At 46.3% G+C, this 26,226-nt stretch overlaps 1 protein-coding gene across 4 annotated transcripts in view; it reads left to right on the forward strand.

The window, feature by feature from the left end:
• The window catches only part of SUSD6 (sushi domain containing 6), a 99,433-nt gene that overhangs the window by 62,043 nt on the left and 11,164 nt on the right, over positions 1-26,226 (forward strand). For all 4 annotated transcript variants that reach the window (XM_045448122.1, XM_045448123.1, XM_045448124.1 and 1 more), the window contains exons 3-4: positions 24,745-24,941; positions 25,929-26,067. In XM_045448122.1, coding sequence (XP_045304078.1) covers positions 24,857-24,941; positions 25,929-26,067 — 224 coding nt within the window. In that variant the 5' untranslated portion in view covers positions 24,745-24,856. The remainder of the gene's footprint in view (positions 1-24,744; positions 24,942-25,928; positions 26,068-26,226) is intronic.

A 26,226-nucleotide genomic window follows, 5' to 3' on the forward strand; every position in this document is an offset into this window, starting at 1 on the left:
CAAATTTGACCCCGTTTTCTGCCTTTATTTCCTGCTGTTTGTATTGGCAAACTAAAGGACTCCTGGCTTGGAAAGAATTAGCTCGTCTGCCTCAAAACCATTGTCTGGCCCTGTCTCTCCAGCCTCTGTCTGAAGGGGCGAACAGAAGATTTCTCAGCCTTGGCTAATTGTCACTTAGTCCCTCTGATCCTGCCCGGGTGGCTTTCAGGAAGCTCAAGCACTGAACAGCCCAAGGTTTTCACTGAAACAAGGAAAGATCGAGATTGCTTTCATTCATTTTAAGTGAAATCACCAGCCTTTTGATGATTCCATTAATTTCCTCCCTTCTGAAAACCCTCCTGTTAGTAGTAATTGGAAATCCTGCCCCTGTTTCTCATTTCCCCCCACTACCCTGCTTTAATCTGAGACAGCTGGCTGCTGCACTCTGCTTTTTCATTTGCTAGAAGAGTGGTTTGAAGATGATTTTAATGACAGGCTTCAACAGTACTTGCAGAAGCTGAGACTGTTTCTGCACTTAAGTTCTCACCCACTCGGGAGCCTCAGTCTTGCTCACCTGCTCCTATAAAATTTTACTTAGTTCTTGGTGTACAGATGGGAAGGAGTCCCCAGGGTCTCTTGTCCCAGGCAGTCTATGCAAACTTTTTTATCACTCAGCGTTTGTAGACCACCTGTGGTGTGCCAGACACAGTTCTAGTTACTGAGTGTTTCCCTGGCACCTCCTTCCTGCCCTGGTGGGAGTGCAGAGGCCTAAGGAGGTGAGGTTGTAGCAGGTCGCTGGCTGCCCATACACCTTGGGAACTGTAGTCTCTGAGGCTTTATCTCTCTCTCTCTCTCTCTTTTTTTTTTTTTTTAACGGTTGCAGTCTCTCTTTTTGTGGATTAGCTGTAAAGAAGAATAAATAATACAAATCACCTCTTAAGATTAGAGAAATAGCAGGGAGCAGTGGCTAAAACAGCTTACCACTTTTAGCAGTTGACAACACGAAAAGCACTTTATTGTATACCACGTCCTGTTGGTGTTCTCACAGTAAATTTACCACAGCCAGTAAAGGATAAAGCTGGGATCTGAACCCAGGTCCTCCCATTTGTAAAGCAGATACTTTTTGTACTGATTATGTGAGTGTATGTTTTTAACGTGACTTCCCTATGCCATTGTCTTTAGCATTATTTCAGCCACTTCAGCTGTTATATATACTCTGGGCCCTCTGCCAGGAACTGAGGGCCTCACATCTAATTGGGGGAAAAGGTAAAACCGAATACATCTTCATCCCCCTTGAGTGGCTCAGGTATTGAGTGCTATTGGAAAGAAAATAATGCTGATATCATCCAGGAAGATTCCTAGAAGAGCCAAGACTTCCACTGGGCCTGGTGGGGAGAGTTGGGAAAGGAAGTTGGGTTGGTATTTGTCTGCCTGAGATTCTGGGATGTGGAGAAAATGGTGAGATTTTGGTCCCGCTTTTCCAACCGCACTGTGCTTTTAAAATCTGATTTGCACACCCCATGCCCACAAAGAATAATTTGGTCAGAATAATTGGTTTTTCCGCAAGACAAACAGTCTTGCAGCCCTTCAATTCTCCCAGAAGAAAAGAAACCAAGGGTACATTTGTTTCTTTTATTTCCCTTCCAGAGGTAGAAACTGTTTAACCAGCTGCCCCCATAGTTCTGTAGCAGGTGGTGAGGGTGGCCCACACTTTGAGAAACACTGTACCTCAGGGCATGCTCCTGCCATCCATGTTGCCCAGAAGGGACCTGGGTTTTGGCATCATGGAGGTATCCCACTCCTGTGGACTAAATAAATGTTTAGGATAAACTGAGAAAGAATGGGAGGGAGTGGATATTAAATGATGTTAAGTTGACTCTGGCAGCAGCTGGGGTAGTCTGACTGCTCCCTTGACTTGAAGGCAGGTGGTAGGGTTGCTGAGGCTGAGTAACTTGAAAACGAAGACCATGCTCAGAGTTCCTGCATGTTCTCTATTGAGTAAACATTTTTACAGATGCTGTTTGGTAGCTTAACTTTCAGATGAGTGTATTGGGGTTGGGAGCAGTGGTCAGGAGTCAGTTAGTGGGTGGAAACAGGTCTGGGATTTAGGGCCCTGTTTGTTGAGAGCTCAGGAAAAGAAAACCCCAGGTCTTTGTAGGACTTAGCAATCTTGGTGAATCTTAGGATTGCTGTCTCTATTTGGGGACCAAATGGGGCATAGCGTAGTTAGGAAGATTACAAAAGTTACCAGATTACCAAATACCCTGTTACAAAATGATATATATACCTTAGTTTTGGGGTATTTGTAAAAATATGTACCCTATAGCGAAAAGTATTAACACTTAAACATGCAGTATGTTCCAGGTACTAGCCATTTTAAATCTATTATCCCATTTTCAGTTTTTCAGTGAAAATTTTCAAACATTAAAAAAGTAGAGACTAATATCATATGTGGGTACTTGCTGCCCAGATTTATTATTTTGCCATATTTGCTTTAGATCTTTTTCTCTAGAGGTAACCAGTGTTCTAAATTGATGTGTATCCTTCCAACCATGTTTGTATGTTTTTACATACACGTGTATTTATGTTACATACACAGGTTTTACATACTTACACTTGGATTGCTAAGCAATATGGAACGTTGTTTTAGGGGCACCTGGGTGGCTCAGTTGAACATCCGACTTTGACTGAGGTCATGATCTCACGGCTCATGAGTTAGAGCCTGCATCCAGCTCTGTGTTGTCAGTGCGGAGCCTGCCCGCTTCAGATCCTCTGTCCCCACCTCTCTCTACCCTCCACCCCCCATCCCCTGCTTTCTGTCTCTCTCTCAAAAATAATGAAACATTTAAAAAGAGCGTTGTTTTAAAATGTTTGTAATTTTCCATAGCCCACCTTTTCACTCACACTGTTTTTGAGATTTAGCTATGTCGATACGTTGGTTTTACCTGGAGTATGCCATTGCGTTGTGTTAATATACCAAAATATGTGTAACCATCCTCTCATTGATGGATATATAGGTGACTTCAGTTTTTCACCATTAGGAACAGTACTGCAAAGAGCATTCTTGTACATGTGTCCTAAGCATGTATACAAGGCATATACATTGTATATGTATATGCATATACAAGGCATATACATCCATCAGCAGAGCAACTGGATTATTAGAGGTCCACAGCTTCAACTTTCTGCATATTGCCACATGACTCTCCAAAGTAGTTGTATGGGTTTACAACACTAGTGATGTGTAGGAAAATTCTTAGTTCTCCATGTGCTTTGCAACAGCTGGTATTGTTAGATACTAGTTTTTGCCAGTTGATGGACATAAAATGAAATCCCCATGTGGCTTTTATTTTATATTTCCTTGATTATCTTTTCCCAATTTGTAGATTTTTTTTTTTTTTTAAGACTTTTAAGTAATCTCTAGACCTAGTGTGGAGCTTGAACTCAGGAGTCCATGATCAAGAGTTGCATGCTCTACAGACTGAGCCAGCCAAGTGCCCCATAGATTATTTGAACTTTCTCTGTATCAGTGTTTCTGAGGGGTCCTTAAGATCCTTTCAGGAGGCTGACAAGATTGAAACTATTTTCATATTAATACTAAGATGCTATTTGCTGTTTTTGCATTTTTTTCACAGGTGTGTAGACTTTTTAGAGGCTACATGACGTGTTGACATGACTGCTGAGATGCTTTTGTTATTTTTTAAATGAATTTATGAATACGCAATAAACTTTTTTAGTTTTATTTTCAACTATGATATATATTGATAGATGTAACACAGACAAATCTTTGGGGGTCCTCAATAACTTGTAATAGTATAAAGGGACCTGGAAACAAAGAATTTGAGAACCACTGCTGCTTTACAATGTCAGCTTTATTAATATTTTTTCCCTTTTGGAATGTGAGGTTTTTGTTTTTTTTTTTAACTTAAGAAATTCTTTCCAAATTTCTTAAGGATGGGCTCTTATATTTTCTTCTAGAGGTTTTGGAATGTATTTTTGTGGGTGGCATCTGCCATTTCCCAGGCCCTTCAGCCACTAGGAATAGTTTTTAAATTTCACACCCTCTTAAGAAACATTTTATACAGCTTGGATAGAACATTTCCACATCAATCCTTACAATGGAATTTTTTTTTTTTTTTTTTTGAGATTTTTTTGTGCGTGTGGGAGGAGGGAGAAGGAGGGGATGGGAGAATGATAGGCAAGGGTTTAGTCACCTTCTGCAGACCCCTGTTATTCAAGAGAGTCTCCTAGCATTTTGCAGAATATAGCAGGCCTTCACTGAGATGGTATACACTCTTGTTTGGATCCTTGTGTTCATTTTTTCATTGCAGCTTGCCTCCCAGAGGACCAGAACTTAACCAGTGACAGAGATTCTGGAAGCACACCTTTTTTCCAACCCTCCCGGTTTCCACTGGACGCTTTGGGTTTGGGTTAGCATGAAGCACCAAGCTTTTCTTCCGGGTTGTATCTGTGCTGGGTGCACAGGCAGGCAGCTGGCACGTTAACTGTAGTCTGAGGTATAAATAATGGCCCCTTACAAGAGAGAACACTACTAACATCCAAGGCCTCACCATCTCTCTGCAGACTCTTACTGGTTTCTCTGTCTCCAGTGTCTTCTTCACCTCCCTCTCCTCAAGTCTGTCTTCTGCCCTGCTGCCAGAGTAACCCAAAATTTCAGACTTAGAATGAGCCTTCTGTCCTTAAAACAAAAGAAAACAAACTCAGGGCTCACTGGAAAGATGTACAGTAAGGTTCATACTCCTTAGTAACATCACCCTCATCTGTGCTTTCAGCTTTCTCTCTAGCCACTTCCTGTCTGGTGCTCCGTCCTGTGTTTTATCATTCCCATAATACACTGTAGAATATGCCCCAGGTGCCTGTGCTGCTCCCTCCAGCTCAAATGTGACTCCCCATTTGTGTGTTGGAGGAAAGCCTGTTTGACTCTCAGACCACAGAAAACTCAACAAGTATGAATTCTGAGAGGATGCTTTTGCTTTCATCGTAGTCTCCGCACTGACTCAGCCTTTCCAATTAAAATGAAGACTGGAAGTTAATTTCTGTTAAGTCTTTGTTTCACTTGTGGCTTTGTTAAGGCACAGCTGCTGTGCTTCATCCCTTCCCTAGAAGTTCCTTCCCCATAAATTCTGTTTGCAGGATTGGCCCCTGTCGTTTTGCAGCCCAGTTGTTTAATAGCTATAGGAGAAGGGGATTTCTTCTTGTGGTTAAGGAGCCGATGCAGACACCCTTATAAATTGTTTTCCAGCACATCTTGCCTGCATGAAGAGGACGCAGTGAACAAACGGATGGAAACACCTAGTCCCTCACTTTCCCTCCCACCAATTCAGCTATTGCTTATCTTGAAAAATATAAATTGACATTTATTTTAAAATGACTGGCATATTTAAAAGTGGTACATGAGTTGCATGTATGTGTTAACGCTGCTGGCAGAAGGGGCCTCCTCAGGGATGGTGCTGGATGATGCTATTTTTCCCATGTAGCCACACCCAGCCTCCCACCTCCCCTTCAACAGCCTAAAAAATAAAATTTCATGAACCCTAGAAATCTGTTAGAGATGCAAATTAGGAAGATTAACTTTTATTTTCTGAAAGAGTTTTATGGCAGGAGTCCACAAGGGTACCAAGAAAAGGGGCTCCTTCTGCTTTGAAAGACTGCAAGCCTGAGTGGTCTGCTAGAAGAGGGCTGGGCTGGGGACCTGAGACGGGGAAGGCCCTGCAGGGGGAACTCAAGGCAGAGATTATAAAGTCTCAGGAACCTTCTTTGTATCATCACTGCATCTGAAAAGAAGCGGACTTTCTTTGGCCGCTTGTTTGTAGCCCTTTCATTAGTTCTTGAGAGCAGTCACTAGGTAGGTGAGGAAAGTAAGATAGCAAAAGGGGAAGAGTTATTCTCTGGGTTATGTTGCTGATAAGGACAAAGCTAGGCTTTGTTTGCTCCATTGTACACTGCCTTCTAATTTATGCAGACATTCACAATTTAGGTGGATAGGAATTCTCGAGTTCAGGAGAAGGAGCTTATGCCACAGAAGTGAGGTCTGAACACTCATAAGTCCTGCGTTGCTAACTGTGGAAACATTAGGTCTTCGTATGGACGTGGACCTTAGAGATTCCCTTTGTGGGTAATGGATGCTTTTCTTCTTACTTGAAGAGTACTGCTGATGTTGCTGTCGTGTTTGAGTACTAGTAGTTCTGAAAGTGAAATACAAGGAGTATTGCAGATAAACCTTGCAGATGAAGCAAAATGATAGAAAATTTTTCCTTCTACCCTAGTTTGCCTGTGCCCCCTTGTCTTGAAACCCAGGCACTCTGGAATATGTAAGAAAACAATCCTTATAATCAATCCAAATGTATGAAATACAAAGTCACCTCCCCCAGCAAAAGTGTAGTTCTTGCAAGAAGATTTTGCTGTCCACCAAAGCTGTCATTGTGCAATTGTGTTTAAAAGGAAGGTGTTTGTGGCGTATGTAAATATGATTGCATTCACACCCAACTTTTAAGGTCACATTTGGTGTTTCAGGCATCTAAGAGAAAGAGAAGGTAGAGGAGCTCCCAGTGGCACCTTGGGCAGGATCAAATGAAGCATTAGGTTGGGCCTCCAGCTCTAAACACTGTGCTGAGTTCTACATTTGGCCATGAGGAATTGCCTTCTTTTTCTCCCTGCAGTTCTTGTCTCTCCTGTTCGCTGCAAGACAGGCTCCCTTGCCAAGCATGAAGAGCCTGGATGTCAGATCCTTTCTCTCTGTCCTGGCAGGAATGCTGTTCTGTTTGTTTTCCAAGAAGGCTTTTTGCACTTGGGGAATTTTTTCTTTTCTCTTATGGGAAGTTGCTTCATCGTTTCCCAAAAATATACCGCACCTCTTGTTTAAACAGGGTGCCCTTGAAGAGCTTTGGAGCCTGAAGGGGGAGGGGGTGTTGTGAAATCCTTTGTTCGAAGCTTTGATGAAAGCCAGAATACTGGCTGGTTGCAGGCAGAAGTCTCAGAGTTTACCAGGACTCGGTCCAGGAGTGGGATGCGGGCAGGAGAGACTCCCAGGGAAGCAAGAGCTGGGGTCTTTTAAAGCATTTAATCAGTCCATGTTGTAAGAGGTCTCAGCCGTTCCAGCCACAGGCTCCATCAGGCGTTTGTACGGTGCCTTAAATGTGTCCAGGCTGGTGAAGGCTGATACTCTGCCCTTTTGAGATGTTCGTGATAACTTGGAGGGGCAGTACTGACTCACATGTAGCAACTGAACAAAATAGTGTATTAACTGTGTCCTACATTGGATAGCCATGAGCGCTTTAGCCCAGAGGAAGGCAATTCCTGTAGAAGAGAGCACTAAGATCAGGTCTTGCACATCGGGTTGGTTTGAGTTGATGGAGGGAAAAGTGGAGGAGAGTGAAGAGAGGGGAAGAAGTTGAGAAGAGCCAGAGGGCTGATCTGAGGCTACAGCTGTGGGTGAGTAAGGCCAGTGCCGGTGCCCTAATGGGACTTGGTATTGGAGAAATGGGACAAGTCAGATTGCAGAAAGCCTTGCATGTCCAGCAGAAACATTTATACTTGTAGAAAGAAATTGGCAGGCTTTTGACTTTGGAAGATTCTAAGACGAGAGCATCATTGGAAAAATGTAGTTTTTTGGAAGATTAGCCTGCTATAGGATAAATTGGAGTATGCCTCCAGGTGGGCAGTAGGAGGGATTCCCAACCCCATCCATAGTTCTTGGAACAAAGTCATGCTGTTAGGTTTTGGGAGGGAGGAATGGCCTGGTAGAAAGCTTCTATCTTTCATGAACACAGTCCCACAGGTCCTGTGCCCGTGGCCCTCTGCACCTCCCCCAGCAGGGCACAGCAACTCAGGCCATCAGGTTGTTGCTGACTGAGTAAGTAAGACTACCTGTTGGGTGCCACCCTGAGTAAAGCTCAGTGTAGAAGTGATGTCCCCTGGTGGGCCCGGGATTATTGCTCAGGTTCAATTGACACCAGTCACCTCATGCCTAATCAGCAGTAGAAAAGTGCTGTTTTCAAAACCCTGGCCAGTGCTGAGTACTATCACTGTCCTCTGTGCCATGCACCCCCTTAACAGTTTTAAATAAGGAATTTGGGTAACTTTGAATTTTAAGTTAAAATCAAAGAGGACCAAAAAGTGGTCCTTAATCTATCTAGTAGTTGCTCTTAGAGAAAAATGGAAAGTGGGGAAGATAAATTTTTGTTGCGAGATTGTAGCAGTGGTATGCTTATCACAAGATCTGTTAATTTCCAGTAGGAGGGACAAATAAATGGTTGCCAAGGGAGGTACTGCCCAGTTCTCTTAAGTCAGAAAATGAATGACAGTTCCAATACCAGCTGCTGTGCCTGGGCTGGGCCCGACACTCCCAGCCGACCCACCCCAAGCTCCCTGGCACAGACCCACAGCGTGGCCAGCATAGACATTGTGTTTGCAGCCCTGGGAAGCAAGTGGTTCCTCTTTGGGGATCACCCCAGCTTGTTGCTAGAGAGGCTCCACTGCCAGCCTTGGTTCTCTCCACCAGTGGGTTTGGGCCCCTGGTACAGGAGAGGTGCTGGGGGAACACTTAGCTGGAGCCTTGAGTCTTCAGCTGTCACCTCACATTACTGCCTTAAAGACCAGCGATTTCTTCCTGTTCTCTAAAACTGCGACGCCCCAGATACTCTGCTCAGGATTGCTGGTAGATAAACTGCTAAAACCATTCTGGGTAATCTCTTCATTAGAGTTGAGTAAGAGGGTGCTCCCCTAAAACAGGGCTTGACTTTGAGTGGCCCGGCCCCACATTTGCAAAGGGCCTAGTTGTCTTTATATTTGTTTTTCTCAGTCCCTCTGAGAGATGAGGCTAGATGAGAAGATTGAGGGGGACGGAGAGGAGGAGAAGGCAGCAGGCCCAGAGTTCAAAATCAGTTGCCCTGCAAATTCTGTGTAGTTTGGGGGTATATGGTTTCATTTGATTTTGCAGAAAGGCTGCAAGTACAAATGGGCCAACCCCAGAGGATGTTACCCACCGGCATGGAGATTGTGAAGCACACTGATTCCATTTCCAGTAGGCCAGGTTGCTCCCTGTTGGGGAAGGAACGATTGTTCTACTAACTTATTCCACTGCAGGGTCTGGCGGGAGGCATCTGCCAGGATTCTGACTGAGCATCCCTGATTGCACGTGCGACAAGCCATTTCTATCAACAAGGCAGAGAGGCTGGGGAAACCCAGAATGAGCTGTCATCCTGAGTAACAGGCTCGTGGCAGGTGCTGACGAGCTTGACTTCTCTTGGTGCTGCGCAAGCCTCTGAGCCCTGGCTGCAGTCCTGGCTTCTTTGTAAAATGCAGGTGTGTGTTTGTTGCCAGGCGCCAAAGATCCTTGATCCTAGACACATTCCTCATTTGTATCTGGGCCTACCTAAGAATTTACTTTCTTGGAGTTCACCAAAATGATCTGGGGCCAGGGGAGTGAGGAGGCAAGGAGTCCAAATCTGATACCTTGTGAGGTGGTTCTGAAGTTCTGCTGAGGAGCCAGCTTTTAAACATGTGTCTTCAGAACAACCTGTACCCTGGTGTGTCGTAAATGGACGCCTCAGTTGCCTGTCTGTGATGAATTTGGACTTTTGTACTGCAGTTGGGGGAAGAACTCTCGAGCGGCCGTGAGCCGTGGCTGCCTGCCAGCGCTCCGTCTGTGCCGCCGTGTGTGTGGGGCAGCACCTTGGATTTTTGGAACTTTATTTTGTAAGGATGAGTTGGAAATGGAAAAAAGACATTGCTAATGGTAGATCAAAGAAGGGTGGTTCTTCTAAAGTTGATAAAATTGAGGAAACGATTCTGAAATTCAGTGAGCATGCTGGAAGTGGCGAATCATTAGTGTCAGTTGAACACTTGCTGATTGTAAGTCAACAGCCCTGCTCAGTTGTGAAGAGGAAGAACCAGAGTTAAAGAATAATGTATAAAATTGCCAAATTATATTGTCCGAGGTTGTATCTAAAAGACAGAGTATAACTAGGCATTTTATGACGTTGTCTGGCTCTGAGAGCATGACTTTCTTATAATACGTGTACACCTGTTATTTGATTTTGGAGGGCCTTTTCAGGGAAATGGGGGACTACCTGTAACCAGCTTCTGGTATAAGTAAGAGTCGTGCAAAATTAAAACCTCTTTGTAAGTGCGCACGGCCCTTCCAGAACTGTGAGAGTCTGTCCTTCGGAATCCAAACTGTGTTGACCTACTCTCTGATCTATGAATGCCTTTACCCCCTGCGTTGTACCTCGTTTATATGCTCATTTCTACCATCCCTTTTCCACTTAGATACATTATGATTTTAAGCTGTCAGGTAGGCTTCTATTTTAAAAGGCTGAGCTGCTGAAACACTGCTAGCCTTCTCTAACTGGTAAAGCCCCAAGTTCCAGGAGGTTACAGGAAAACCACCACCAAAAGTAAACCAGCTAGCTCCTAGGCTGTGGACTTTTTCATATTCTCCAGTCTCAGCCTCCGTCTTTGTGCGTGTAGAATTGTATGTGTGTGCTTGAAGCAACTAAGTTTTTAAGAAAAAATAACCAGCATCCCACCCCAGAGTACCATAATAGAAAGAGAAAAATCTCTTTAATTATAGCAGTGTTGCGGGCTTCTCCCGTGGCTGGCTGGCCACGGCATGGAGTTGATAAGCATACAGTGTCTTTCATACTTGCCATTACAACATGTTAATTAAGAGAATTCAGCTGTGGCACCAGCTGGGGATGTCTGGCTTTGTGGAAGATTGCAATTAGATGCTTTATTTTCTATTTTCTTCTTCCCCTTTCAACTTTGGTGGAATGCCTTTGAGTAGGGGCTTTTAGTCTCAGCAGTATAAATACTTTAATGTGCCTAATTATGTAATCGTACACTTATACTCCTCTGTGTACACACACATGGTTTTATGGATTTTTATCCCCTTTTTTCATACGTGAAACATCCTGCCTGCTTTTTGGTTGGTATGGTGGAGCCAGATTCCTCCATGCATTGGGCAGGAAGAAGAGAGGGATCAGAGGCAGTTTGTGATTTTCCTCTAATTATGATCTACCCCTCTGCCCCCTCATTGACCCACTGGCCCTTTTATGGGCAAGTCCTTTATCTGTCAAATAATTAACATCTCAATAGTTTCCTAGCAAAGTCAAGGTAATTTAAATAAAATTGAACTTTATAATAATATATCTTTCAGTTAATTTGCAAGTGCTGTCTTCCAAAATGTGTTGTGTTAGTTTTCCCAGTCCTCTGTTCCAGGCAGGCGTAGGGCATTAGCCTGAACATGAGAGCTCATGCATGCAGGCACAATGGAACCCATTGATTTCTAGCATGCAGCTTGTGCAAAGAGGTCCCGTAACCCCAGCTGTTAGAACCAGGACCTGGGAGCAGCTGCTTTCTGAGATCCAGTCCTCCAGGGGTAGGCCATCTGCTGCCATGTGAGTGAACCCTGGGAAAGAAATTGACCACAGGACATCTTTGTGTTCCTTTTTTCTGCTCCAATCCCTTCAGTTCTTTCCCGGCCCCGCTCACCTAGGCAAGTTGAAGAAGCATGATGAATCTGCACTGGAAAACTCACATGGTTTTCCTTTCTGTCCTTCCCCTGTCCCACACCAGCATACCCTGCTCTGTTGAAAAATAGTTTCCAGAATAGGCAGGCACATTTATATGACTGCCTTCTTCCGCTGGATTAGTTCTAGAGAGCAGACTTTTGTTTTATTATTAGCAACATGACTGCATTTTAGAACTGGAAGAGTTCTTAAAATCTCATTTTATTAAAGAGGAACCCAATATTTTTCATTCCTCAGCTCTGGTTTTTTAAATTTCCATCTATCTCCTGTTAAACACGAAATCCTTTGCTGCTTTCCATGCACACACCACCTCGTCTCGCTTCTCTGCCTTTACTGGTGCCCTCATCTCCCCCTTGAATATTCTTCCCATTCTCCTTTATCCCACGGTCACAGTCCTGCTTCCCCAAAATGTCAGAGTTCTAATACCATTTCTTCCATCTTTTCTGATCTCTTCTTCATTGGATTAGTCCTTCTTCAGAACTTCCTGTTGTAGGCCATGTTGATTTCTAATGTGTGTCCTTTATGGTTACTTACTAGGCAGTAAGCCCCCAGAGAGGAGAGTAGGGCCTGTGTCTTTTTCAACTTCTCCCATTGCCTGCCACAGTGCTTTTAGAACTTAGTAAAAACTTGAAAGAGTAAATGGATATTCATAATCCTTAACATGAACTCTAGGAGATAGACAGTAAATATTACTATTATTATAACCTGGTTGGGGCTCCTCTATAACTCTAAAGAGTCTGAAGTCTCTTCCAGGACAGAACCACGTACTATTTATTCTTAAATTTCTAACACCAATTGGCAAGTAGGTGTTTAATAGTTATTTGTTAAATTAATGAAGTAATTCCTACCAGGAAAGTGAAACCCAGGGAGATTAAGAATCAACACTTACAGGAGCGCCTGGGTGGCTCAGTCGGTTAAGCAACCAACTTCGGCTCAGGTCATGAATGATCTCACAGTTCGTGGGTTCGTGCTCCATATTGGGCTGTGTGCTGACAGTTCAGAGCCTGGAGTCTGCTTCCAATTCTGTCTCTCCCCGTCTCTGTCTCCCCTCCCCCACTTGCAGTCTGCCCCTCTCCCTCCCTCCCTCCCTCCCTCCCTCTCTCTCTCTCTCTCTCAAAAATAAACATTAAAGAATTTTTTAAAAAATAACACAAATGTTTTTCACTCTCTTCTGGGTGAAAGTTATTAAACCTGTTTTTTGGAAGACAAAAAGTTAAAGGGTATTTTCTGTTCACCTGTGTGACATCAGGACATCGTTATCTACACATAGAATGGGTGAGGCTGCAACAGGCAGTATCTTCTGACCAGGAATCTTGGGCTGGTCAGTCAGAAAGTGGCTTGGCAGGGTCACAGGTCCAAAGACCAGGAGAAGCAGGGGAAGCGACAGGAGCACAGGCCTCAACATCATTAATAAAAGCACAGTTGAGACTCTACCCCTGACTCTGACCTGGTCTGGGCCCAGACTGCCCTAATCCGTTGTGAGGTTGGTCTTTTTAACGATCAAGGAGTCTCAGCACTGTGCTAAAGCCAGACTGGCAAATACACAGGCTAAATCAGAGGGGAGGCAAGTCCCAGTCTTGTGGAAAATCACCTTGAGGGCCATGTGCCCTGCTTTAGACCTCACAGTTGGGTTTTAGTGGATTCTTGTTTTTAATTTCTTTTTACGCTTATTCATTTTTTTTTTTTTTTTGAGAAAGAGAGCACAAGCTGGAGTAGGACAGAGAGAGAGAGAAGGAGACACAGAATCTGAAGCAGGCTTCAGGCTCTGAGCTGTCAGCATAGAGCCCGGCACGGGGCTCAAACCCACAAACTGCGAGATCATGACCTGAGCCAAAGTCGGACGCTCAACTGACAGAGCCACCCAAGGGCCCTGAATTCCTGTTGTTTTTAAAATTTCTCAAAAGAGGTTTAAGTTTGGCCTTCTCAGAGAAAAGCAAGTGGGAGGGATTCACCTCCTCTGCCTGGGAGGAGGAAGGAAGTGCCCTGTCACAGACAACCTCTTGATTGACCTCCGTGGCTCCATCTGGTCCAGAACTTTAGAAAGACCCAAATGTTGAAAAGTGGGGAAGAACCAAAAAAACTCTTTGGCGAGTTTGACTCCTCATTATCCTTGATCAGCTGGTGGTAGCACAGGGTGATAAATTCCCTTTCTAGGAGGTACAAAGGAAATCAAGAAGGCTTGACAAGCTGCTTTTCCTGTGGTGGCCATGTGAGAGAGTGGTCTAAGATTGTTTCAAGAGAGTCCCATCCCCCACAAGACAGAGGAGGAAGAATATCAGATCAGTGGACTTTGTAACTGTGGACTCCCTTCTACCTATGCCCACTTGTCACCACGTTCCTTATAACTGTTGGTTCAGAGGTTGTAAGAGCTTCATTCCCCCTAAAAAAAAACCAAACTCCTTTCTGTTTCCTTTTATATCTCCTATCCCTGTGTCATGGTAGGGTCAGGCCTGACTTGAGCCCCCACAGAATGTACAGGGCTCACCTCATGGCATGTCTTTGCTAACCTTAAAAATAAAAGTCAGTTATTTTACCAGTAAAAATGGGTTTACTCAGTAATAACAGAATTGCATTTTGGGGCATGCAAACTATGGTAAAACCGCAGACAAGCCTAACAAAGGAGAGGAACTTTATTTTTATGGAGAAGAAGGAGGAAGTTGGGAGGGCTTTTTTTTTTTTTTCAAATGTTTATTTTGTTTATGAGAGAGAGAGAGAGAGAGAGACAGAACATGAGTGGGGGGGGGGGGGGCAGAAAGAGAGGGAGACACAGGATCCAAAGCAGCCTCCAGGCTCTGTCAGCACAGAGCCTGATGCAGGGCTTGAACTCACAAACCAAACTGAGAGATCAGGACCTTAGCTGAAGTCCCTGCTTAACTGACTGAGCCACCCAAGCACCTCTGGGAGTGGTTGTTTTGAATGAAAGTACATTGGAGAAAAGCAAAAGTTCCGGGTGATGATGATTTCTCATTGGCTGAGTTACAGGGGTAATCAGTTTCTTGTAGGAGATGCAGTGTTCATCTTTTGGGGCCTGCCATTGAGGATTCTTTCCACTGAGATGTTCTGTTAGGGGTCTGTGATTGACCGTTCCTCCTATAACGGACATGGAGTGGTAGGGCTCTCCCTTCCATCTGCCCCTTCTAGCCTCCTGAGTGTACTTTAGTGAGGCTTCTCTTAATTAATTTTCACACCTCAGACTCACAATCTGTTAGTTACACCTTGTGTGTCACAAGGAGACCCAGTCACATCTTTCTTCAGAAAGACCATTTAGATCTTTACCCCTCAATTACTGGTGAGTGTTTTTCAAGGAACTGTGGTGTTTTGGTGGGTTTAGGCCATCACCTCAGCTGCTCTCTGCCACCATCCATAGCTAGAAGTTGACACCAATTATTTCCTTTCGGTATTGCAGTTGGATAGTGCCTCTGTGGGTAGCAGCGTCCCGTCGAGCACCTGGGAGAAGGACGCTGCCTGACTGCTGTTGGGTGGCACATGGCAGAGGCTGATTATGTGGGGCTTGGGCAAAGATACCCCAGTGACCCTGTGTGTTCTGGGAGCTGGCAGAAAGTCAGCCCACTCCCTAATTCTAGGTCACATCCCCATTCTGCATTTAGTGATAACCTTCCTTTCACATGTTCCTCCAGGAAGATTTTCAGTCTTAACTGAAAATGCCTCTGACTACTCTTAGCACTCAGAGATTAGTGAAGGAAACTGTCTGTCTTCCCTCCCCCCGCCCCCCCCCCAACTGCTCTGGGAAAACGTGGGCTCACTTGAGATATGAGCTGAGTCCTCTGGGCACCGGTAAACTCACCAGTCCACACTCTTCTCCAGACAGGAATCGCTGCAACTTCTGTCAGATGTATCCCACCCCCATGTTATACTTTTGTAGGGCTTGGGGTAAATATTTTTCAGCAGGCCTCGGTAATCAAGGAGCTTTGTAAGAGGGGAAGGACAAACCAGAGTTTGGAATCCAGACTCCTAATGCTTAGTAGCCATGTAACCCCAGACCCGTTACTCAATTTTCAAAGCTTCAGTTTCTTCATCTGAGCAAACCGAGTATTTTACCACCTTCCTGGTAGAGTGAGAAAATTAAATAGGATGGCAGCTTTAAAGTGCCCACGGTGGTGCCTAGTGATACATGTTAATTCTCTTCGTCTCCTCTACCCTGTTGAACAACAGAAATCATTAAATTTGTTTTAAATTTAAATTTGCGTTTCTTGGAGGCCTACTGTTTTCTTGGAGGCCTACTGTGTGTGCTCGGCACTGGCCTTGGCATTAGGAGTTACCAGTAGAGTCTGAAATGAAACCACAACTTGGATCTTTGTGCCCGAGTCCAAGCCAGACTGCTAATTACTGCCTGCTTATCAGTTTCCCTTCTGGAGTTGGACAGTGCCTTAGGCCGCAGACTGGGGCCTTCCTGCAGAGGACTAGCATGCATCCTTCTTGGAGGTGGGGAATTCTGAGGGGGGGAGGGCAAACATATGTGCAGTTTAGTTAGGTCATAGGATGAAGGAGGTGAGACCAGGAAGTAGTGGTTGCTGAAAAAAAAGAAAAATAAACATCATCCACTTTCCCTTAACTCTTTCACTGCCACTCTCAAGGAGTGCATAGTCACATTTGTTCCTGCACATGGAGTGGCTTGGCTCCTAGCTCTGCTGTCATCCCACTCTCCTGTGGGCTGTGCTCTGTAGGTCACCGCACTGGGTGGGGCAGTTCAGACACCAAGTGGCCCAGGCCTGGAGGGAGTAGGATGAAGGCCAGTGGTCCTCCAGGCTGCCCTCTTTTTAGCAGCCATGACAGGAATTGGGGGAGGGGGGGCGCGGTGTGCAGCCACAGCTGGCAGCCTGTTCCCCTGTGTCCTTGAGCTGCGAGAACAGGAGGAGGTAAAAGGGTAACAGGCCATATGGAGGCCATTTGTCGGTCAAGAGCAGCCCATGGGGAAAGGGGCTGGTGTTGGCTGAGCTGCAGCAAGGGGAGAGCAAAGACCCCCCAAAGTGCTTGTCCTGCTCTGTTCTCTGCCTGTGCTCTCTCCGAATGGCCAGACCGTCCTGAAACAACCTTCTTATCTTTGCTAAAGCTTTGCCCTCCCCCATTCTGAAAATCGGAGGTAAGGGTCTGGTTAGCTATGTGAGAAGGCGTGTACCTCACATGTGCCAGTCACCGTGCAGGCATCTTGTAGGTGAGCAGTTCTATCATGCCTCTAAAACACTACTTGGAGGTGCATATGCCTCTCAGGGACTAAGGCTCAAAACAGTTTAGGCATTTGACAGGGTTGCAGATGGGGCCCCTGGGTCAAATGTAGATTCATCTGGCTGACCTCCAGGACCATGCTCTAACCTGTCATGGCCCTGGTCCTGTCAGGCTGAGAGTATATTTTCATGGCATACACCAGATTTAGAGAACATGAGAGGCACCATGCAGAGGGCTCCTCTTTGCTGTTGTCTGTTCTTGCCTCATGTCGAATCAGAAACCACATGGCCCTTTGCAATTAAAAACATGACAGTGTCTTGAAATGTGGGCAGAATTTTGCAAGTCAAAGCAGTTTTCTACTAAGCATCTACGAACTGCCAGATTCTATGCCAAGATCTGGGGATACAAAAATGAGCGGAACAAATGCTTGCCCTACAGCTTGGGTGGGTGAGTGGGTAGGTGGGGATAGTGGAGAGGTGGGGGAAGGACTGACCTGTGAGAAAGTAATTGTTGCAGAGACAACGATGTGGTGGTAGTTTATAGAGAAGAATGAAGATGTTATGGGAACACAGAAGAGGAATAATAAAGCTACTGTTTATTGAACACTTAGTGTGTGACAGACCCAATACCAGGCGCTTCACCTGTGTAATTGTGATTAATCTGCTCAGCCACCCTGTGAGGTAGACACCTGTACTTTAGTATCCCTATTTTACAAGCAAGGAAACTAAGGAATGGGCAGATGTGCCCACGCCCTACACGGTGGGTAGCTGTCGGCAGTGTGACTCAGTGCTCTCGCTCTAGGCCCATGTTGATAGTGCTACCCTGTGCTGCTTTGTTCTCCCTGGCAGTGCCCTTTGGAATGGTTTTCTAGAGTGGGTGACCTTCGAACTGAATCTTGAGTGATGGGTGGCATTCCAGCTGAGCCATGTGCTTTCAGGTCAGGGTTTAGAGGAGAGAAACAGCACTTCTTTCGAAATGACTGTGGGTTTGCTGGCTGCTTCCAGGTTACAGGAGTAACCTGCAGTGGGCTGCAGTGAAGAAAACATTCCCCCTCATTGGCTCTGAAGCCGCTGGCTGGCATTTCCCCTTTCCTGTGAGGCGGAGGGAGAGAGTGAGGGACCCCGACCCAAGATAAGACTGACAGGCTCTGAAGCCAGACCCATTTGTGAGTTACTAGTCTTCCGGAGCAGGGCTTCCCCTAGGTCTCTGTGGGGTTGGGGTGGGAGGGTGCAGTGGGGGTGGGGGATACGGTAGGGGAGGAAGGGGGGGCCTGGGAGGAGCAGTGGGGGCAGCCTAAGCCATGGGCGGGTTCCCCCTTTCCTCCAACGCCCCAGCCCCAGGGCCACACCCTGGGAAAGGCCTGAGCTGTGGCAGTCTGGCCCTCCCCCAGTGCGTGGGAAGTTCTCATGAGAAAAGGGATCCTGGCTGGACAATGGCTTCCTGTCTGACTGCTGGGAAGGTTTGTCTTAGAGGAGAGGAAGGTTGCAAATGGCATGAGAAATTCTCTCTCCCCTCTCGCTGCCGCCTGTTTTAGATTTCTGACTATTTGAGTGGGGGGTCAGGAAGGCGGAAAGCCAGGGAAATCCATGGACAGAAGCAGCCCTTGGGTATCTCTTGAGTAAGTGAACTCCTCCTGCCTGTTTCCCTGTTCCCACTACACACCCAAGGCAGGAATCTGCCCAAATGGATGCAGGAGCTTCTGTGCAGACAGGATGCTTTCCTCAAGCCTCTCACGCCTTGTGCTCAATTTAAAGCCTCCATGGCTACATGTAGGACTTTGATGAAGGAACCTTGAGTAGGTGGGTGAGGCCAGCAACTCACCCAACTCAAAACAAATTTGCAAATGTCAGAAGAGACCTCAGAGGTCATCTGGTTCAGTACCATCGTGTACCGGAACTGAGGCTCGGAGACGCCACTGCCCACAGGCAGTACCCTTTGTCACTGGCCTCACTTTTCAGGATGTGGATGTGGGAGGAGAACCTGTGCCCGCAGACCCTCTGTTTCTGCCCAGTGCCGTGGAGAGGGAAGTCAGCCTTTTGGGTTCACACGTGACTCTGCCCCTTTCCTGCTAGGTGGCCTTGAGCAAGTTTCTGAACTTCTCTCACACTCACTCAATTTGCCCATCTGTATAATACTGTAATATGTTTCTTACAAGGTCTTTGTGAAGCTTAAATGAGTTACACATGTAAAGTGCTTGGAATGGCACTTGGCATTTATAGTAGATGGTTAATAAATATGAGCTGTTAGTACTGAGATTTTTAAAGGAGGCTTCAGAAAAAAAAACTTTTCACTATAGTCAGATGTGATTATTACCCTGCACCCCTGCCTCTTTGCATTTGTCTGGAATGCCCAGTCCCAACATTCTTGGGAGGTTTTCATGAGGAGAATCACCTTCTCTTTGAGCCTTTTCACACTATAGTATGACTTTTCCTTTCACATATAGAGTAGCTAGGTGTTCCAGAAGCTCCAGGCCTAGTTTATCAGGAGATGAGCCACAGAATGGAACCTGGTGTCCTGCCCTCCCCTGCAGGCCCAGGTCAGCTTAGTGGTCAAGCCTGCAGCCTAAGAACCAGAGTAGAGTGCCTGTTGAATCCAGCATCATTATTTACAAATGTGTGTTTTGGGGCAAATTACTCAACTCAGCTGAGCCTCATTGTTCTTAGGAGAAAATACAGTCCCTGCTTCATGTAAAGAGAGAACTCACAAGAGTGCCTGGCACATGTAATAATCTATTTGCAGTAATTATTACTTTCCTTGTTTTATGTCCAAAAAAACAAAAACCCCAAACTGCACATGTGAATACCCTTTTTGTCTGTTTTTACCTTGCTTTTTTCTCTGGCTCCGCTTATAATAAACCGTTGAGGGCTACAAGTAGAGATTGGACCTTCACATATCAAGAAGGGATTTTGAGAGCAAGCACATAAACAGTACCTTTTAAAACAACCTTCTGGGGGGGCGCCTGGGTGGCTCAGTTGGTTGGGCTTCCAACTTCAGCCCAGGTCATGATCTCACAGTTTATGAGTTCGAGCCGCGTGTTGGGCTCCGTGCTAACAGGCTCAGAGCTTGGAGCCTGCTTCAGATTCTGTGTTTCCCTCTCTGTCTGCCCCTCCCCTGCTCATTCTCAAAAATAAACAAACATTAAAAAAAAAGTAGAACGACCAGCTAGGCCCCTGGGCGGTGGGGGGGGGGGGGGGGGGGCGGGGGCCCTCCTGCCCCTGTGGCGTGCTTCTGAACCTTTCCACTGCTTTCAGATTGCCAGACTCCCCCTCTGACTCTCAGACAAGGACTCTTCTGGATCTGTGCTGTTCAGTACAGTGAATCCAAGCCCCATGTGGCTACTGAGAACCTGAAGTGTGGTTAGTTTGAGTTGAGATGTGCTGACTTACTATGGAAAAAAAAATTAGATATCTCTTTAAAATAGAAAAATTTATATTTTATATAAATTAGGTTAAATAAAGCAGATTATTAAGATTAATTTCATGTGTTTCCTTTTACTTTTTCACCATGGCTACTAGAAAATTTTAAATTACCCATGTTGGGGTGCCTGGGTGGCTTGGTTAAGTATCTGACTTCAGCTTAGGTCACGATCTCGCGGTTCGTGGATTCGAGCCCCGCATCAGGCTCTGTGCTGACAGCTCAGAGCCTGGAACCTGCTTCAGATTCTGTGTCTCCCTCTCTCTCTGCCCCTCCCCCGCTCACCCTCTCTCTCAAACTCTGACCCTCCCCTGCTCACACTCTGTCTCTCTCAAAAGCAAACATTAAAAAAATATATAAAATTACCTATGTGGCTGCATTATATTTCTGTTGGACAGTGCTGCGCTGGATGTGTGATATCCATCCATTCCTTCCTCCCATCCTTATTTTTTCTGATCCTATTTCTCTTCTTTGCCACTGGTTCTTACCTTCCTCTGGTTGCCAGCAGTGCTCCTGACCTGAATTAGATGGTTTCTGACAAGGATGGCCCAGGCTAATAGAAGAGTTTACCTTTTAACACTTCCTTCTTTGCTTTGCATTAGAGTTGGCCGTGTGTGAGTCTGTCCTCACTAAGCTTTCTGAGGGCACAGTCTTGTCACATTTACATTTATGGCCTCCTAGAGCAGCCTGTGGAGAGATGGAGGCTCTGAGTTATAACCAGAGACATTTACAATTCTGCCTCCGTGGTGTCCCTGATTATTACGACTGCTGTGTGGGTGTGCTGGGTTTGGGGAAGCCTTTTTCTTCTCCCCTTAATTCCCAGGAAAGCTTTTCTCCAGCCATCCTTTCTTTGGATGCTTTGATTAAGCACCTACTTCTCTGTGCTTAATGTTATGTTCTAAATGCTACTGCTCTGATTTTAGTCTAAAACTACATTATTTCAAACTTGTGCATGAACACTGACCAGTTTCTTAAGCCCTCAGTCAGTGTTTTAGAGTATGGTGTTTTCTTGATAACTGACGTCAGCCAGAAATCTCTTTTGTTGAGTCTTTTTTTAAACGCACCAGGTATTTAAATGTCTATTTGCCTTCCTCACACTGACCTTCACACTCCCTACTCCTCATACCTCATTTTGAAGGGGCTGAAGTGCTTGTTCAAGTGTGTTACACTGAACAGTTTGATCCGGGGCCCTCTCCTGGAGCTCATTTTGATTTGCTTGTTACGGAATCTTACAAAGTTGGTTTTGTTTATTGCCTCCTCCTTCTAAAAGGCTGGTCCTCAGGACACAAAAGCAAAGCCCATTTAGAAGGGCTAATCAAGGGTTCTTGTTTTCTACTGAGTGTTGTAGGCTGCAGTGACTTGGAGGTGGAAGGATCAGCCAGCTTATTTTGCATCTTCTCCGTCTGCATCCTCCCCAGCTGGCTGAATCGTCTTTCTCTGAGGCCCCTGAAGAACTACTTTGCTGCTTCCTGTGCTTACTGGAGGCCTAAATGGTTGTAGGAGATAATGGAAAGCAGAGAAGGAAGCTAAGGAGAACTAATTGATTTTTTTCCTGTAAAATTTCTATCTTCTGGCTTTCTCCCTCTCTTTTTACAATTACGCGGCTTGACCAAATCAGATGAGTTCATTGTCTTCTTGCAGTTTAGAACCGAGCTTAAAACTCCCTCTGAGAACCTTGGGTTGTCAGAGAGAGAGGCTGAGATTAAGATTAAGGTAGCCTCTTGCCCAGGATGGTGGCTTCCAGAAGCCTCTGGATGATTATTTGCTCTTCCTGATGTTCTTCCATTTCTTGTTAACCCAGGCATCACTGAGAGGGTCCTTTTGAACACCTCTTTTATAAGATTTTTAAAAAAATTTTTTTATGTTTATTTATTGTTGAGAGAGAGAGCACGAGCAGGGGAGGGGCAGAGAGAGAGGGAGACACAGAATCCGAAGCAGGCTCCATGTTCTGAGCTGTCAGTACAGAGCCTGATGCGGGGCTCGAACCCACAAACCACGAGATCACGACCCAAACTGAAGTCGGACGCTTAACCAACTGAGCCACCCTGGCGCCCTGAACACCTGCTCTTTGCCACAACTCTCCCACTCTGCTGTTTGCCTGGGCAAGAAGGCCATATTTTTTTCTTGTGTTCTTGGTGTCTTAACATGACCTTGTCCCCTCCCCCTTTTTTTTTTAACCTCCATAGCCTCCTTACTTCCCTGGACCGGGGGCAGCCTCTTTGCAATGCTGAGCCCTATGCATTTGGCTGGTTTCCTTTAGCCTTCACAGATAATGTAAAAGAACCTATGTGCATGTATTTGACCGTACTAGGGTTGCTGTACTGTTGACAAACTTTAAGGCTCCCTCCAGCTTTGTCCATCTTTGATCAGATTCAGTTCTTCTTATAATTCTGCCCTTCTCAAGACCCCTCAGAAGCTTCCCTTGTCCTTTGAACATGTTACAAACACCTCCTGTTGCAGTCAAGACCATCTGCAAGATGGTCTCATTGCTTGCCACTTTTTTTTTTGCACTAAACTTTCCTTATACTAGGTGATCTCAAAGGTTCTCTAGATTTGGGCTTTACTGGCAGGAATACCAGCAGCAGGAGTGGCTTTAGAATCTGCAGCTTTTCCTCTGAGATCATCTTTCCCAGCACATTGGACCTGTGAGTGGGTCCTGCCTGCTTTCGGAAGCTGCCCTGGGGTGCTCAGCATTAATTATGCTGAGGAAATGACCCAATTAGACACAGTGCTAGGAGAGCCAGGGGATCTGTGGCAGCCTTGTTGCCCTGAACAAAAGAGGGAAAATGTAAAGAGTAAAGCAGTTTACAGAGGTTCCTTTGGAAATCCAGCTGGACAGCTTTTTGAACTAGTTGGCCAAAGTTGCAAGAGGCACCAGGAGTGTGGTGGGTCTGTCTTCCTCCTGTTTAAGACTTTGGGTGAGGTGGGTGGCGTGGGAAGAATCTGGAGAAGGCGTGTCTCTAGAGGGCACTGGGGCACTTATTTGGGCTCATCTGCTAGTTTCAGAGAAGCTGCCCAGACCTCTTCTTGTGCATCCCTGTGGCACCCACCCTGGCGTTATTGTCTGATAAATCTTTATAGATGAGTCTTTTCTCCTCATCTCAGCAATACACACCTTGAAGGCAGGGAGCCATCATCTCTTTTTCGACATGACCTACCCCCCAGCCTGGCTGGCAGTCTGCCTGCTTACTGGCAGTCTTTAGGTTGAAGGGAAGTGGTATTTGATAAGAGGCTGTAAGGGCATCTCTCTGCAAGGGAGCGGTGGGCAGTCTTGTGAGTGGGAGAGGGTTCAGTCAGGCTCCAGGTCCGTTAGAGGAAGTGGAAAAAAAAAAAAACAGTTCTTATTTTCATACCGATGTTCTTGTGATAATCAGGATGGGGGCAGGATATTTGTCAGCAAAATCAAATGTCCTTTGGAATTTTCTATCTTTTATATTAGTAAGGCTTTTGGAAAGTTGAAGTTCATGGTACCTGGCCATCCTGCCAGCATGTCTTCTCCCCCAGCCTAGCCTTCCAAACAGAATTTCCTTTAGTGCACCTGTTGTGTATCTCCTGGTAGGGCTAAGCACACCCCACAGTCCATTGCCTGACTTTTAACTCTGCAGCGTCAGTCTAGGATTGGAGGTGCAGGCCATGGAATCAGAGGTCACCCTTCTCATCAGGCCGCTTAGACCTTCCTGTTCCTCTGACTTACTGCTACAACTCATCTACACCAGGGTTCTCACCACACTTGGACTCCGTTTGCCTAACTGACCTGTTTGAAAGGAGGTGACCAGGACATGCATACTTCTTAAGGCCCACTCAGCTCCTGGGGTAGAAGCAGTGTCTGCTGGTGGAAAGAGCACAGGTTTTAGAGTCAGAAGACTTGACCCTGCTCTCGGGTCTGCCCTTTACAGTGCCTTACGCTTGGCTAAAGTCATTTAACTTCTGTGGGTCAGTGTCCTCATCCACAAAGGGGTGTAATGATAACTAGGTCTTGGAGCTGTCAGAATAAAGGGATACAAGGTGGAGATGCTTTTAAAGCTAAATAGTCTCGCCTGAGCGAAAGCTGTGGGCTTTACTGTGGGATGGAGACCAGTGCTGGCGGGGATTTCTCCAGTCAGGAGGAGGGCAGTACATGGGGGCTTGGGAGGGCCAGGAAATCCATCAGAAATCCCCTCTCAGGCCACGAAGGCACATTTTTATCACACCATGGCGTCTTTTCTGGTATTGTTATCAGAAACAGGGCTAACGTTTCCCTTGCACAGGTTGACAGTGTTTTACCACCTTTCACTCTGATTCATTGTGTGTTTCAGTAGGTTTTATCAAAACCATATGATGTGCTAGGTCTCTGAGTTCACGACTGTCAGAGTCTGTCACTCCCTCATGGGTGTGGTTCTCCCAAGGCACATACAGAGCAAGAGGGGAAATGTTGCAAGCAGCCAGACTTTCCCTGCGGCCAGCGTGCTTCCTTTTGTCACTGGCAACCTGAATTTCCAGAGTTTGGCCAACAGCCTTTCTAAGAGAATGGCTCTCAGATCCTCCTGCATTTCCTGTCCTCCTCGGCAGCACGGACAGGATCCCACTGGGAAACCTCACTGCTGTATCCCCACGCACTCTCTCTCTGTCTTTGCAGTGTGTTCCCTACCCCGGAGCCAGAGAATGGTGGCTATATCTGCCACCCCCGGCCCTGCAGAGACCCCCTGAACGCGGGCAGCGTCATTGAGTACCTGTGTGCTGAAGGCTACATGTTGAAGGGTGATTACAAGTACCTGACGTGTAAGAATGGAGAATGGAAACCAGCCATGGAGATTAGCTGCCGTCTCAATGAGGGTCAGTCTGGCAGATGAGAAAGGGGGGCTGCTGGGGTTCTGCTTCCTTTAAGCTGATGGGAAGTGGCGCCCACTTCCTCCAGAGCACCTGTGCTGTGGGCGGTGTAGCTCCTTTGATGCCCCTCAGCCTCCCTTCCTTTGGGATTTCATGTCTTTGTAAAAGACGTTTGGGGTTGCTGGTGCGTGTCCCACTGCATTTCAGCTGAGCCACCGAGGGGCTTGGTAGCTTTATCGAGGCATCTGTTCTGCTTTGTAAAGTCTCTTTGATGCTTAGGATCTCTCGTTTGCCCAGCCAAGTGCTGGTGACCTTTGGCCATGTTCTGCTAACACCTTCTGGAGTGTCTCTTTTATATTATTTTTCTTTGAATGGAAATGGACTGTTTGTTATAGAGCTACAGTCCAGCTGGACAGAAGACCCCTCCTGCGTCCTCCTGTCATCCATGACAGGAAAATCCAACTGTCTGCAGGAAAGTATGTGTCCTACAGCTGTCCTCGTGCCTCACACTCGGGCTCCTAGACCATGACACCCTAGAGATGGATGGGGACCAGCCTGAGATTTGCAACTGAAGTTACAGGGTCTTAGAACAGGGGATCACAGCCCAGTTCTTACCAGTTTTCCTGCCACATGTGGGGAAACATGGGTGGGACCTAGGATGGTGGAAGACTGTGTCCATGCATATGGTTGATGCCTACCAACCTGCTACTGAGGACAGGATCACAAGTGGTTAGTAAAAGCCAGATCTCTAGGGGCATGTGAGGTTAGGTGTGAGATGGTCCTCAAAGGTCTGAAGTGAAGAGAATTTTAGATTCGAGAACAGGATGGGGAAATGACCCCTTACCTTATGTGTAAAAGCTGCTCCACACTTAGACTTCCAAAATGGCCATGGCCATGGCACCGTGCAAGGGACCTTTGACGAGATCAGCTATGGGGCTCACATGTTATGGGTCTGGGCACAGCACCCTTCTGATGATGATTTTATTTCTGTAGACAAAGATGCCCACACATCACTTGGGGTCCCCACGCTGTCCATAGTTGCTTCCACTGCCAGCTCCGTGGCACTCATTCTCCTCCTCGTGGTGCTGTTTGTGCTGCTGCAGCCGAAGCTGAAGTCGTTCCATCACAGCAGGTGAGGCCCGTGGTCGGGGGCAGCGGGCATCGCCATGAGGCCTGGCCTTTGACTGCAGAGGGGTGCTTGTGGGCCTGGCAGCCTCTTCTGATGTGTGTGCCCAGGGGAAGGGGAGGGCCCTGCCATGTGTTCAACTCCTGGATATGCCTGGCACTGTGC

This window comes from Leopardus geoffroyi, chromosome B3 (assembly GCF_018350155.1).
Source record: "Leopardus geoffroyi isolate Oge1 chromosome B3, O.geoffroyi_Oge1_pat1.0, whole genome shotgun sequence".
NCBI classification, from domain to species: Eukaryota; Metazoa; Chordata; class Mammalia; order Carnivora; family Felidae; genus Leopardus; species Leopardus geoffroyi.